The sequence below is a fragment of the Brachionichthys hirsutus genome, unplaced genomic scaffold, assembly GCF_040956055.1.
Source record: "Brachionichthys hirsutus isolate HB-005 unplaced genomic scaffold, CSIRO-AGI_Bhir_v1 contig_1175, whole genome shotgun sequence".
In the NCBI taxonomy this organism is placed as follows: domain Eukaryota; kingdom Metazoa; phylum Chordata; class Actinopteri; order Lophiiformes; family Brachionichthyidae; genus Brachionichthys; species Brachionichthys hirsutus.
In genome coordinates, this window is record NW_027180811.1 from 12625 (window position 1) to 26910 (window position 14286).

The 14286-nt window shown below is 46.4% G+C and overlaps 2 protein-coding genes across 2 annotated transcripts; one reads left to right on the plus strand and one right to left on the minus strand.

Moving 5' to 3' along the window:
* Window positions 1–332: 332 nt before the first annotated feature.
* LOC137916752 (FERM domain-containing protein 7-like) lies at window positions 333–6207 on the plus strand. Its single transcript, XM_068759719.1, has 12 exons — window positions 333–455; window positions 1735–1839; window positions 1928–1970; window positions 2323–2401; window positions 2556–2653; window positions 3099–3213; window positions 3376–3523; window positions 3993–4088; window positions 4201–4364; window positions 4567–4635; window positions 4848–4923; window positions 5017–6207. Exons 1-12 carry the CDS (start codon window positions 333–335, stop codon window positions 6205–6207), a joined length of 2307 nt encoding a protein of 768 aa, XP_068615820.1.
* A 1623-nt stretch (window positions 6208–7830) lies between these two features.
* Window positions 7831–13914, minus strand: LOC137916753 (serine/threonine-protein kinase 26-like). Its single transcript, XM_068759720.1, has 11 exons — window positions 13783–13914; window positions 13498–13659; window positions 13279–13335; window positions 12610–12718; window positions 12112–12269; window positions 10325–10510; window positions 9595–9737; window positions 9407–9503; window positions 8950–9012; window positions 8688–8850; window positions 7831–7844 (listed from the first exon to the last, which is right to left on the minus strand). The coding sequence occupies exons 1-11, from the start codon at window positions 13912–13914 to the stop codon at window positions 7831–7833; spliced, it is 1284 nt and encodes a 427-aa protein (XP_068615821.1).
* Between the last annotated feature and the right edge of the window lie 372 nt (window positions 13915–14286).

The following is a 14286-nucleotide window of genomic DNA, read 5'->3' on the forward strand; positions in this document are numbered from 1 at the left end:
TTAGGTATAAGAGACCTGAAATGAAACAGAATAATGTAAAAGCCTGAAACAAAGTACTCACTTATATTCAAGTATATACATGTAGTATGTAGCATTCCTGTTTATTATATATGTATACAGTATACGTTATATTCGTGGTCAGTCTCGAGAAAAAGACGTCAGCGTGTCGCCATCCGCGCGCGCTCCAGCGGGCAGCCACGCGTTAAAGCGCAAGAGGAGCGCAGAGGAGGATGAGGATGAGGATGAACGCTTGAAACCAGACTCTGGTCCTTCCTCTCAGGATGGTGGATGCTATTTATGGTTGATTACTTTTCCTCCCGAGAGTGACACAGATGGGGGACCATCGGCGGCGGGGACTCCGGAGCCTCGCGACCAAAGCCCGGGTCTCCAAGGAGACGAAGCTCCGGCTGCGCGTGATCTTCCTGGACGACAGCGAGCGCACGTTCGAGGTGGAAGTAAGTTTAAGTTTAATAATAGATTTAATAATCAATTTAATCTCTGTTTAAGGTCGCTGGGGGATTTTTATTATTATTATTTTTTTTAATGCGTTCTGAAGTTTATTTCTAATTTTTCGTTCGATCGACGCAAAAAAAAAAAGAAATCTAAAGATGGGCAGTATCTTATAACTATGTAAACACAGAACAAAGGTTTAAATTAAGCTCATATATAAAATGTGATTTAAAAAAATAGCATTATAACCTTCTTTATCAATAGGATTTTTGGACCAATGACGGGACAGGTGTTGACATTTGCGTTAATATCTTCCTGACGACAACAGAAACGTTGAAATAAGATATAAATATAAAAAAGACAATTAACCGTCTTTACGCAGCAGACATATGTCAAACATCTGTGTGTGGTGAGCTGTCATACCGTCCAGCTGCAGAAAAGCAGAGCTCAACATGGTGACGTCTCCTGCCAGGCGCAAACCTATTAGTGTGGAGAGGAAAGCATCTTCCTCCGTCCGTTTCCCAGCGGCCTCTGGGACAGGAGGAGGGAAGAGGGGAGGAAAACCGGTGTCAGGATGAGAGCGAACGTGGGAGAAACACATTTGATCGCAGCACTTGAAGGGAATGGCTATTAACTTACTGTCACCTTTAAACTGCAGTGCATCATGGGAGGTGAATGCTTCAGACATAGGCCCAAACATAAACACTATTTTACTGTTTTGTTTGATTGCTTTGTTTCATTTCACTCTTTTATTTCCATTTCTGAATTCCCTTGGAGTGAACTGCTCTGTTGTTCTGGGGGCGGCCATTTGTTTCTACTAATCACCAGTTGGGCCTGTGTTCTCTTCATAATTAGGTACAGCTGCTCCATCCCTCCTCTTCCTTGCTCTCTCTCTCTCTCTCTCTCTTTGTAATGACACGCCAATGAGGGGTGTTCAGTAATCCTTGATGGGGTGCTAAACACCAGCTAGCAGCCAGCAAACACTAAAAATAAACGTGTCACTGCAGTGAGGACGAAAAGCACAATCAAACTTGGTCATTAGAGATTTAGGGGGGGTTAAAGGTGGAGACGGAAAGAGATAGAGACCTAGCGAGATTAAAGAAAAGGAATAGAGGGGAAAGAATAAGGTATTTTTGACCTGGATTACACAAACCTCTTCTGGATTAACAGTAATTCCTCACACCGCCATATTCCGAGGTCTCTGGAGCCTCCCCGGACTTCAAAGGGTCTCAATGTTAAAAAAAATCAAATTATTCTCCTCATTCCACGTTAATTCTGTCCCAGCAAAAGGTTTTAGGCGGCGACTTCTTCAACAAAGTGTGTGGCCATCTGAAACTGCTGGAGAAGGAGTACTTCGGACTGGAGTTCAGACACCACAATGGCAACTACGTAAGACAAAAGCACACACACACACACACACACACAGACACACAAAGAGAATTCTACTTCTGCCTCTCTAAATGTGTTTCTGCCGCAGGTGTGGTTGGAGCTGCTGAAACCGTTGGCCAGACAGATTAAATGTGAGTCAAATAAAGTTTTTCCTTTACCTTTAACAACGGGGAAATATTCTAAAAGAATATGTCGTCAAGTGAGCACAATGCGGGGACTTGAAAGTACTCTGACACAAGTAAAAGTACTGCATTTAAAATGTTGCTCATGTGCAAGAAGCTTTGAATTAGGATCACTCAAAAGGGCCATTTTTAAATAATAATATTAGATTAGAACTTGTCATTTCTTATTGCTTCGCTGGTTCAGATGGCCTTCAATTGCACTTTATATTTATATATGATGTAAAGTGAAAGTATAAACATGGGATAGACTTAAGAAACCTTCTCTTTCTTCTTATGTTCTCCTAATACCCCCCCCCGTCAGACACAAACGACCTCTTCTTCAGGTTCATAGTGAAGTTCTTCCCTCCCGATCCCGGACAACTCAAGAGAGGCCTCACCAGGTAACCGCGTCTTCTTCGTCAGCTCCTTCTGTGGGTTCATCATCCTCTAATATAAGAAATGACAGAGAAGAGTAAAAATGTTCCTCGTCCTGCTAACAAGCCAACCAGCAAGCGTTGAAATCCCTCTGTTGTGTGTGTGTGTGTGTGTGTGTAGGTATCTTTTCGCCTTACAGATGAAACAGGACTTGTCGAATGGCAGTCTGACCTGTCACGACAACAGCGCCGCCCTGCTGGTCTCTCACATACTGCAGTGTAAGTACTGTACACACAATACGAATCCAAAACAGAACTGTGATGTTTGTTTGGTTTAAGATAAATTAACTACATAATAACTCTTAAGTTAAAGACAATCAGTTTGTCCAATCACATCAGACTTTTTTTTAAGCGATTCTCACAGGAGAGCCGCTCTTCAAATGTTCCAATAGAAACTGATGCTAGGCAGCGCAGCGACATAATCGGCGCTGCTGCACACAACAGCAAGAATGTCCTTGGTTTAAATCCGCCTGGGGTGGAGGGGTGGAGTTTGTATGTCCTCTCCGTGTCCGCGTCGATTCTCTGGCTTCCTCGCACCTCCAGCTGAATATTGGGGACTCTAAATTTCCTATAGGCAGGAATGCGAGTTGACTGGTTGTTTGTCTTTCATGCGGCCTTGCGATAAGATGATTTGTCCAATCTTATCTGAGATGTGTTTTTGCAGCAGAGCTAGGCGACTACGATGAGGAGCTGGACTGTCACCATTTAGAGATGAAGCAGTACGTCCCCAACCAGGAGTATTTAGACCACAACATCATGAAGTTCCACAAGAAACACAGGTAGACACTAAAACCATCTCCTCCCCGGTGTAGGGACGGGCCGTGTGGGAGTTTCCCCACCCAAAAAGGGATGCAAACAAATCTCCAAGGTCACATCAGAATTCCTAAATATCAAAATGTGCCGTCTCATCGGATCTTCATTTAGCCCTCCTGTCTCTGCAGAGGTGTGTCTCCCGCATACGCCGACATCCAGCTGCTGGAGGTGGCGAGGAAACTGGACATGTACGGCATCCGGCCTCACGCCGCCCATGACGGGGAGGGAATGAGGATCAACCTGGCCGTCACGCACTCCGGAGTGCTGGTCTTTCAGGTTTGCAGCGTCCTACCTTCAGCCTGAAAGTGGGTGTGTCCCTCTACATATTGACCACTAAACAGACTCCAATGTGCATTTGGTATTCATTTTGGATAATCCACAGAATCCCTTTAACAACCTTAAATAAGAAGGTCGCTTTGCTGTGGCGACCCCTCGCGGGACATGCCGATGCGTCCCTCGATCGGGATCCAACTCTTCCCAATTCCAAGGTTCACCTCTCAACAAGACCAAACGGAATTCCTAACTAATGAACAGACAGAAAACTCAACCTCTGTGGTCGAGGCAAGCGATCGAGAAACAGCCTCAAGATAGTTTTAAGTGTGCAGAGGATGAACCGTATGGACTCTCGTGCTAACTTTATAGCTAGCTCCCATCAACACATCGAGTTTTCCCACATACAAAGATTAAAAATTGAGGAAATGCATGTCAGTAATTTGTTGAGGTGAATCTTTTTCCGCCTCTGCAGGGAAACACCAAAATCAACACGTTCAGCTGGGCAAAGATTCGCAAGCTGAGTTTCAAGCGCAAGCATTTCCTGATCAAACTGCACGACAAAGTTGGGGTGACGACCATTTCGGACTCCGTAGATACGTATGTCGAGGTCTGGGTTCATTCAACGTTCACATGAATGCATGTGTGTGTGTGTGTGTGTCGTGCGCCGCCCTTCGTTCCAGCCTTCGGGCAGGGACACGCTAGAGTTCTCCATGGCCAGTCGAGATGTGTGCAAGTCCTTCTGGAAGACCTGCGTGGAGTACCACGCGTTCTTCCGACTGGCGGAGGAACCGAAGACGGCGCACAAAGCGCTGCTGTTCAGTAAAGGCTCCAGCTTTAGATACAGGTAAAGCGCGCGCACACACACACACACACACACACACACACACACACACACACAGCATAGTCTAAAGAAGCAAACCGGTTCAATTGACGTCAAGACCTTTATTGACTTCAAGAACTCTTAATCGATGGCTTCCCCCCAAGAGGAAGAGAATGACGATGATGATGATGATGATGGATGTCTAACGTGTTATTTTATGTGGCAGCGGGCGGACACAGAAGCAGCTTCTGGAATGTATGGGATCAAGGGAGAAGCGGTCTTCACATTTTGACAGGTGACAAATTGTACATCATGCACATTTTAAAATTGCCCGATGGCTACAAATTAATCTGTCAACCGCAGATTATTCATAATATCAAAGTGACATATAGAAACTAGAAAAGCACTCAGAGCGCAGACCTCCGCAAAAAAAGCTCATTCCCCTCCTAATTTACGACTGATTTTTGGTGAGCGAATTGAATAGTCGTTGTCTTGCTTTTCATCCAGGACCTACACTCCGTCAGACCACGACTCCAGACAGTGTCGCTCCTCTCCAGATCTCCTCACGGACGTCTCCAGACAAGTAAAGACGATCCCAGTCAAATCCACACATGTGGGAAGTAGAGTCGCGTTGATTAAGCTGCTCGTCAAAATGCACGTGGTCTGTCCTCCCCAGATGTACGAACACTCTCACCCGTTCCCTCGGGCGGGGCACGCCTTGGCGGTCCACAGTCAGGATGAGTTGGAGCCACATTCGGGCGAGGATGACGTCGAGGTTGGTGAAGAAGCTCTTCGCAGCCACTCGTCCATCGACGTCACCAAGTCGACCCGCCCTCTCTGCCAAGTCACTCCCATTTCTCCACCGCGACACCAATTAGCCCCCTCACCCACGATAAGATCCGCCTCCACGTCTGTGGTAGACGACACGAGGGAGGGGGGCCGGACCGGGTCACAGCGCCAAGCCCAAAGGCTAGCTGGCGTCTATGGCAACCGGTCGAGGCGTCGGCCCAATGCTCAACCGCACCCGGATGCCGCTCAGCAGTTGGTTCTGCTCTACCCAAACAATCCGGCCTACCAGTATCACCCAGTCCTCCCAACATTCCCATTAGCTGCGGCATCGCCTCTCAGCCGACACCCCTACTTCACAGACTATGTCACGGTTTCCTCGCTGGAACGTTTCCCACAGCCAAGAAGGCCGGATTACATGATGATGGACGACCTCTTACGGCCATCTTTGTGTCCCATCAGTCACGATTCATCAATCTTATCGCCAATGAGAAGGAATCCCCGCCCCTCTGGCTCAGGCGGGCTGGGATTGGCCAGAGTTTATCAGCCAGCAAGCAATGGAGGAAGGCTTTGGGGTCCTGGACATACGGAGGCCGGACATTACAGCGACGACTCAAACTTCCTCCCTGGGCTGCCTCGCCGTGCGGCTAGCCAACCAGATGTCAAGTTTCACCTCTCAAGGAGTCACAATCCCGCCTTTAACCCCGCTTCAGAGTTCCGACCTCTTGGCTACTATCCCCACCTGACACGCCCCTCAAGACCAACCTACCTCCCACTTAACTCCTCCCCTCTGCCCGAACGACCTGCTTCTCTATGCATGATGGGAGGTGCCAGAGGAAGCTACAGCGATTCCGATCCGGAGGTTTTCTATCCTTATTACTGCCCACCACCGCCCCTAGGGAAACTGGGACGACCTGCCGGACTAGCCAGGATGAGGTTTTCCTCCGGCAGCCTCCAACTGGATGAGGAAGTAGAGGAGGAGGAGGAAGAGGACGGAGCAGCAAAGGAGAAAGTGAAAAAAGAAACAAAAGAGGGGGATGAGGCTCCGGGCGCCTCAAAGATTACACAAGTCACAATTTAGATAAAGATTGTTACTCGTGTGAAAGACCATCATTTCTGCTTCCTGTTCCAGTGTGTGGGAGGAGTGAAGAATCAGCGGCCAATCAGCTTTTCCTGGCCGGTCATCAGACGCTCGCTTCGTTTTGAGCGAGACATTTGGGTTGGCCTTCGTCAGGCTGGTATAAAAGCTATGAACCGATTAGCCAAATGCCTTTTATTTCTCCGAATGCAGGAAAAGTGCCGTGCCAACAAAGTACAAACTTTATAGCTAGTTTACAGAAGTTTATATAAAATTGTACAGAAAAGGGTAACAGACTTGCAGGTGGAGATATTTAAAATTTCAGAATTTAGATTCAAAGCTTGAAAAAACAAATCAACTTCACAGAAGCGCCAAATTTAAGCACAAATTCTTGAGTGTTCTCTTGTTGTGATGCTAATGTGGGTGTTTTGGAAAACATCTCGATTAAATTCGTAGGTGATGTCACTCTGAATTTCATTGTAATTCTATATGAATGGCGGTAATGTTAATAAAGGATTATAAAGAAAGAAAAGTCATTTTTAGTAAGTTCGTATTATTAGGATGTCTTTACATTGTTGCTGGGTACTGGCATTAAAGTAAACAAACAACTAAGAGGCAATTCTCAATTTAAATATTTATTCGTAAAACTAACTCCCACTACAAAAAGAGTACATTTCTGTAAAATCTTACATCTTTCATTTAACCCCCTCCCCCAAACAAGCATTGTTGTTTCCCTTATGATATATAAAAAAAGGCAAAAATATACAAGTTTTATAGTGTCTTTGGTACAAACTACCAGTAACGTATTTGATTACAGCTCCCTTTATGCGCTCAAGAAGGACCTGTGCTACTTCCTAGCGTTAGCTACTTCAAAACAATGTCCTCGCCCCTCAAGCGTTAACAGTCAAAATGTTAGCAACTCTTAACATTCAGGTTATAAATTTAACTACCAGCAGAAGCTGACAATTGTAGCTATAAGCCCATTCAAGAGTGGAATGCAGCTCGTTAGTTTGGAAACATATTGTCCTGGTCACTGAACATTTTTGTGCTTTACTGACTTCGAGGTGCGGATCTGATCAGGGAACTGTAATATCAACCATTACTGTAGGCTACAACAAATATAAGTAACAATGGCATATAATCTGTCTCAAGTGCTGCTGAACAAACACATCTACAACATCAGGGCAAGTCCAGACACAAAACATACTCCGGCTGATGGGGATAAAAACAACAACGTAGTATTCCGCGTGTCTCTGCATAAAAGTGACGTCTACGTCCGGAGAATGGCTGATAGCATCTGATTAAGGCACGTGACGGTTAGTTACACTGTGCAGATTTAGAGACTTGCGTCTATGTGCGCCGCTTATACAGTGGAACCTCGGTAGTCGAACGACTCTGCTTTCCAACAAAAACAATTTTGAATTCAAAATGCCTCGGGATATCGAACAGATTTTCGGCGGTCAAACGTACGAGAGGAGCCGAGGCGAACCGAAGACGCGCAAACGAAGGCGGAGTCTACCCGACGAGGCTGAGTTTGAGTCGACCTGCCATAGGAGAAAGACTGCACCCGTTTCTGGGATCTTTCTGCGCAGTGCGGTCTGGAGAAATCGATGATTTCGACTTTTCTTAAGAAAACTGAGCTAAAGAGAGAGAAGGGGAAAAAACCAGGACCGTTACCCGTCATTTTATGGAGGAGGATTCCCTTTCAAAGGAATAACCCTCCACCTCCCTCCCGACACCGCAGCCAAAACGGCATGGAAATGAGCCAGAATTTTTTGCTCATCGTGATTTGCCATGACCTGGATGACTGAGAACCGACACAGACTTTTGTATTATTTACACTTTTACGTGTCATCTGTTGTCTCGATACTCGTAGTTACGCATTAATATAACTGTACGCATGTAAATGGGCATTTATCTGGTGCGTAGGAACAGATTAATATAGTTTCCATTCATTTCTTATGGGAAATACAGTTTCGGTTTTCAAACAAATCGGTTTTTCGAACCGAGGTTCCACTGTATTCCAAACTTAAAGACAAAGCAAATCACAACTCATTAAAGATTGTATTTTCAAAGCTTCAAACTTCAAATAATGGAGCCGTCTAGAGAGGGGGGGGGGGGAAGAAGCCTTCAACCAGCAGCAGCAAATGATATGAGTGTGTGTGTTGCATAAGTAGTGTGTGTGTGTGTGTTTGTGTGTGTACAGCGAGGAGACATTGCACAGCAAATCTCCATTTCCGATCCTCCAGTTGCGTCGTATGGAGACACAGTCTCTCTTCACAAAACGTACTTCCTTTTTTGTTTTTTTAAACATCGCTCCTTCATTTGGTCGAAAATCTGAGAAGAAGTGACAGAAAGATAAAAAAAAAAAAAAAAAAAAGGAAAAATAATGGTTAAAAAATGATTTGATGAAACCTCAAAGAAAAAGAGGGAGAGATCTCCATGAAAAATAAAAGACAGCAGGCAAATGTGAAAGAAAGAGCGGATTGTCCTGAAATTAGTGACATACATCTGGTACCTGGTAATTATGTGTGTGACCATCCTATCAGTGATGCCTGGACAGACTTCTTCAGCCAATCGGATGTTGCGTTCCAGCTCCTCTATAGCCACCCGCTGCTCCGAGTGCTCTTTGTGCTGCTGCTTCAGCTAGAAAACGAGTCATTCTGGTCAGGGGTGACTAGACAGCAGCACGGACACAGAATCGACTGTTTATCGATTTCAATCGCTGTGCGTTTTAATACTAACTTCGGTGAAGACAGGAGAGATGACTGTGGCCAGACTTGCAGATTTACTTAGCTGATCCTGGGTCTGCGGCGACAGATGGACATGAGGAGGAAGAGGAGGAAGAGGATGAGATGCCCATCAAAACACACGAGAAGTAACCCCATTTAATCCTCATCCGGAAAACGAACGGTTTAGCTTTTAGCTCTTTGAATGGAGTCGTTAGTCTATTAAGATGCTCCTCGGCTGATTCCATTTCCATGGTAACGAAGCCATCCTTTCCCTTGGGTGTGATTCGTGAGCTTTTTACAACGTGGGAACAACTTGGACCAGAAGAAGACGGCTCCGTGTTTGAGCCGGATGTCGATGCTACTTGATTCATTAGCATGCTGTAGCCTTTAGCTCTCGTTCACAGAGGAGACGCTCATAAATACCTCGCGTTAAAGAAACAAACATGGTCGCCGGTTCAGACGGTACGCACCGTTCCATTGAGGACCTTCCTGCCCTCCGTCTTCTTCTTACGGACCGTGGTGAAAGACCACTCGGGTGACTCGCTGTTCTCTTTGTTACTGGACTCGCTTTAGACACGGAGAAAACCGAAAAACAACAACAACACTCGTGTTACCCCGCCCCTTCCACCTTGAGACGCAGACCCGCAGTGGGATTTACCCGTCTGAGTCTTCGGAGCTGCTGTCGCTGTGCCCCTCCGCCTTCCACCGCCTGTACCTGTCGATCAGCTCGCTGAGGTAGGACGTCTTCTTACAGTGTTTGACGATGAATTTGTGTTTGAGGAGCTCCTTCGCCGTGGGACGCTGCGTGAATGAGGAGGAAGCGTGTCACACGGCGTTTTTAAACAAAAGGTCAGAGAGAGGGGAAATACGCTTCCTCTAGAAAATTTGAGTTTCTGTCGAGTATGGAAACTCTATTTTTATGTTTTTACAGCTCACAGATGGAGGCGAATGAGACATAGAAGCGGACGGAGGAGAGGAACTACTAGCCCACCAGGGGGCAGCAAAATGCCACTAGAGTCTCAAAACTGAATGCAATAAAACAAACCTAACCTTACTTCTGATTTAACAGGACGACTAACGACAACAACAATTCCCACATAATCCATATTTACCTGTAACAGAATTCTTCAAAATACTTCACAGCGTCATGGTAATTTGTGTCTACATTTCAATCTAACATGTAGTACAGTATAAGTATAAAGTATGGATCAAATACTTAAGTACAACACATGAACTTAAAAACTTGTTGTTAATCCGAGTCGTCGCTCTCCGTAGACAGAAGCTGATATTCATGAACTACGTAAACCAGAGATGGGGGGTGGGGGGGGGCATCGATGGACATTCAGCGACTTAAAGAGGAGCCAGACAGGACGGTAAGTTTGTCTTACAAAGGTAGGGTCCTTGTTCAGACAGGCTTCGGTGAACTCTTTGAAGCTCTTGGAGAACTCCCCCGCTAAGGTCGGCGGAGGAGACTTGGGGATGTGGAACAGAACTCGCATTGGATGCATGTCCGAGTTCGGAGGTTCGCCTTTGGCGAGCTCGATGGCCGTGATGCCCAACGACCAGATATCAGCCTGGAGACACAAACAAGGCGAGGGAAACCCCCCCCCCTGTTACTGCAGACAATATTCACATGAAGAAGAACCTGTGAGACCGGATACAGCCTCATTAGCTTTTCACACGTTTCACACGTTTTTAAGGGCCTGAAGCACCTTTTTGACACCGAGAGACGGAAGCAGGTGGAAGTTTAACATTTCTACGGTCGTCTGTCCGCATTTGGTGCATCGACCGCACGAAAGGGGTCCGAGTCGTGACTCGCGAGCTCGCGGCGCACGCCGCCGACCATATGTCGGCCACAGACACACAAACCTGACGTCGACAGGCACCCCCAGACGTTACGCACAGGCCGAGTGTCACGTCGCAACGAGCATGTGGCGAGCAGACGGCTACGGAGTCGTCGCAGCGCCGCTCCGGGTCGCGTTACAGGATCCTCGGTCACCGTTTGACATATGGCAGCGTGGAGACGGGCGCGACACACAAGCGTTACACGACACGTGTCTCTCATGCAAACAAAAAAAAAAACACACAGCGCCGTCACCAGACAGCAGCAACAGAAGATCTTGGGTTCTGAGCTCAGGACATATTTGGACGAAGCAGGATTCCTCTGCACCACCTGTACGAGTGCTTTTATGTTTGTGTAGTTGAGAATAGACAAAGGTTCCTTTATACATCTTTTTAGAACACTGACATGTTAGGGTCTATTGTTTCTCTGCCGACGTTTGGCTTTGAACGCTGCGCCCGAGAGGGAGAGGAATAAGGATTTATTCTGAGCCATGTTTGTGGTCAGTTGGCAAACGTAAAAAAGCAGCCCTGCAGAAATGTCAAACGGAACCGCGAGTAGCACAGTGCGCTAACACCGATCCTTTTCATGAATATGAACGGTTGTTTAGCTGTTGCTATCCATTATAGCCGCTTTATAGCACAGAAAAGACGGGCCACAGTCTTTTTGTGAGCCTGTTCTCGGCTCAGGTTACGTCTCCTCATGTAACCGTAGTCTTGTGTTCAAACTGTCAGACTTCGTCCTCCCTTCCACTTGGAGAAACAGAAAAACAGAGGAAAAACCTAAACGGGTTAAATCATTTAGACAGAGATTACTACAAAATAAGAGTCTGTAACGCGCTTGGAATAAGAGAGTTCACCGGCGTGACGTTCGTGGGCGGTAGAAAAATCACAGACACGTCCTGCAGGTTGGACACAGTATTCAAATATGCTTTAGCGCAAACAACTCGAGTCAAACCAGATTAGAAGACAATCGCGTGCCGAGCCACACCCTAATAACAAACAAACATTGATCAGGCAGGAGGCTGCTAGTTTGAAAGCTGCCCGTGCTCGACAGCAGCGGGAGCGTCGATTGAATGCGCCGGCGTTTGGTTTTGTCGCAGCTGCCCGATGTCAAGCAGAGAATAACACCTCCGAACAGGAATCACTCGCGGCGCCGACTGGCCGAGGAGAACTCGAGAACGTCGCAGCGTTCCCCGTCAGATGCAAATAAAAGTAGGAACTCGGTGGATATTATGCAAATGAGCTGAAGCCTCGGGCGGATCGGAACGCAAACGGCACGGCCTCTGCTGTCTGGAAGATCCGGCGTTTTTAACCCACGTTTGAGGAGTCTCACCTTGGAGTCGTAGGCCGACTGCTGGATGACCTCCGGGGCCATCCAGAACGGCGTTCCCACGAAGGTTTCCCGCTTGATCTGCGTGTCGGTCAGCTGGCCGGCCACCCCGAAGTCCGCCAGCTTCACCTGCCCGTGCTCCGACAGCAGGACGTTGGCCGCTGCACAGAGGAGCCGTCCTTAGTGCACTGGTTTGGATGAGCCACGGCTTGTTTGATGTTTCATTTGGCTATTATTATTTCTTTGGTAGCTCACATCTACCACCAGGGGGCAACAAGGTCAAGTATTCGACAATGTTATGCAGCTTGATGAGAAATTCAGACCTCTGGAGGGTAAATACGCGTCGTGTTTTAGAGTGTTTTAAATTCTGCTGCAGCGCTTTTGTCCGATTCTTTTTAAATCGGCTTCTCGGGAATCCCCAAATGTACTGGAAGTAGATATTTTAGAATGGGAGCAGTATTTCTAGCAGGGCAGCTCTTCCAGGCTACGCTTGACCCCCACCTTTAATGTCTCTGTGGATCTTCTTCTCAGAGTGGAGGTAGTCGAGGCCCTTCAGGATCTCCTTCAGCATGGTGGCAATCTGAGACTCCTCAAACGGACCCGCCCGCAGCTGCGCACACACAAAGCGCGCACGGAAACAAAGACACGCGCTCGTTAAATTAAAGGCAAGAATCAACAGAGTTGAGGGAACTAAAAGACACCACGAGAACAAAACAAATTATTTTAGCATCCGTTCACAATTTCATTTTTTAGCATTTCTCAGTAATTGCTTTCGTTTCCCCCCAAAATATTTAAGAGTTTTTTATTTCTAATGGCGGATTTTGCACATCTATTGCATTTAAATTTAAACTGGTCTTGCTTTATGGCCTAACACCGCCCCGTACGTGTAACCAGTAACATATGGTCAGTGTAACCAGTATTTATAATTGTATTTATATACATATCCCACACCGTAAATGCAAGTGGAAGAAATTTCCTCTCGATCTTGAGCTCACCTCGAGAAAATGTGGCAATACTTTGTTTTTTTTTGCTTAATTAAGCAAACAAACCAACAAATAACCAAACAGAACAGTAATGAGAAGAAAAAAAAAAGTTCGATGAAAGCAATCTTTTTTTTTCTTATTGCTGAAGCAGCTCAATAACCTGAAAGAAATCCACTCAAATACTCACCAAGTCGAGTGCTGAACCTCCACCGAGATACTCCATGATGATCCATAGTTTACTGCCCTGAAAGATATTATTATGAGATACATATTGATATTATTTATAATAACTTTCTCCAGATCAGAGACGACAGCCACACAGAAACAGAGAAATCTAAGCCTCTTTCCAGAAGACGGATATTTATCATTTGCGTGTGTTCCCGCTTTGCCTCATTACGCGCTTCACCTTCAGGTAGGAGCCGTAGTACTTGGTGATGTACGGACTGTCGCACTGACTGAGAACCGTGATCTCCTGCTGGATGTCCTCGATCTCGTCCTCCGCCTCCTCCAAGTCGATGGTCTTGATGGCAACGACGCTCTTGGTGCGATTGTCGATGCCTTTAAACACCTGCGGGGCGAGGAAGAGGAGATGCAAGCCGACGGGGAAGATGAGGCAGTGGATGAGAGGAGAGGAGGAAAACATCGGTACAATACAGCACCGCCAGTAAAACAGGGTTTCAGATGAACACACCTCTCCAAAAGATCCTTTTCCGATACGATCCAGTTTAGTGAACAACTCCTCCGGATCAATCTGAGTACTCTGAGGAGAGAAGAGGAGAGGAGAGGAGAGGAGAGGAGGTGAGGAAACAAGGAATGGAAACATCATTTATTCACTTGATTTTTACTCTGATTCAATTATTTCTAAAAGAAAAATGAATGTCAGGAAATGCATTATGTAACATTCTGTAACTTCTCTCAGAAAAATAACGTCGAAAATTATTAAAATATCTCAAAAAGAGCAACGGGAGATAATCCACTCGAGTTTGACGAACGTCTTTCTGTCACATTCCCGTTTTGCAACACAACAGCCATGTTATCACAGCCCCCCCCCCCCCCCCCCCCCCCCCCCACCCACACACACACACACACACGCACCACGAAATGCAGAAGGAAGCCGCATGACGGTTAAAGATAACAGGAACTGAACACACAGACCGCACTCGCCAATCTTCTCATTTGTTTCTGACATTTGAGG

What these genes read in the sequence shown, in the direction of transcription:
- LOC137916752 (XM_068759719.1), top strand. Translation starts at nt 333, where the DNA reads ATGGGGGACCATCGGCGGCGGGGACTCCGGAGCCTCGCGACCAAAGCC. An exon ending in GGTCTCTCACATACTGCAGT is followed by an intron (nt 2,654 to 3,098) that starts GTAAGTACTGTA and finishes GTGTTTTTGCAG; the next exon opens with CAGAGCTAGGCGACTACGAT. An exon ending in AACTGCACGACAAAGTTGGG is followed by an intron (nt 4,089 to 4,200) that starts GTGACGACCATT and finishes CCTTCGTTCCAG; the next exon opens with CCTTCGGGCAGGGACACGCT.
- LOC137916753 (XM_068759720.1), bottom strand. Translation starts at nt 13,914, where the DNA reads ATGTTTCCATTCCTTGTTTCCTCACCTCCTCTCCTCTCCTCTCCTCTC. An exon ending in ACTACGGCTCCTACCTGAAG is followed by an intron (nt 13,336 to 13,497) that starts GTGAAGCGCGTA and finishes AATATCTTTCAG; the next exon opens with GGCAGTAAACTATGGATCAT. An exon ending in GAGGTTCAGCACTCGACTTG is followed by an intron (nt 12,719 to 13,278) that starts GTGAGTATTTGA and finishes GTGTGTGCGCAG; the next exon opens with CTGCGGGCGGGTCCGTTTGA.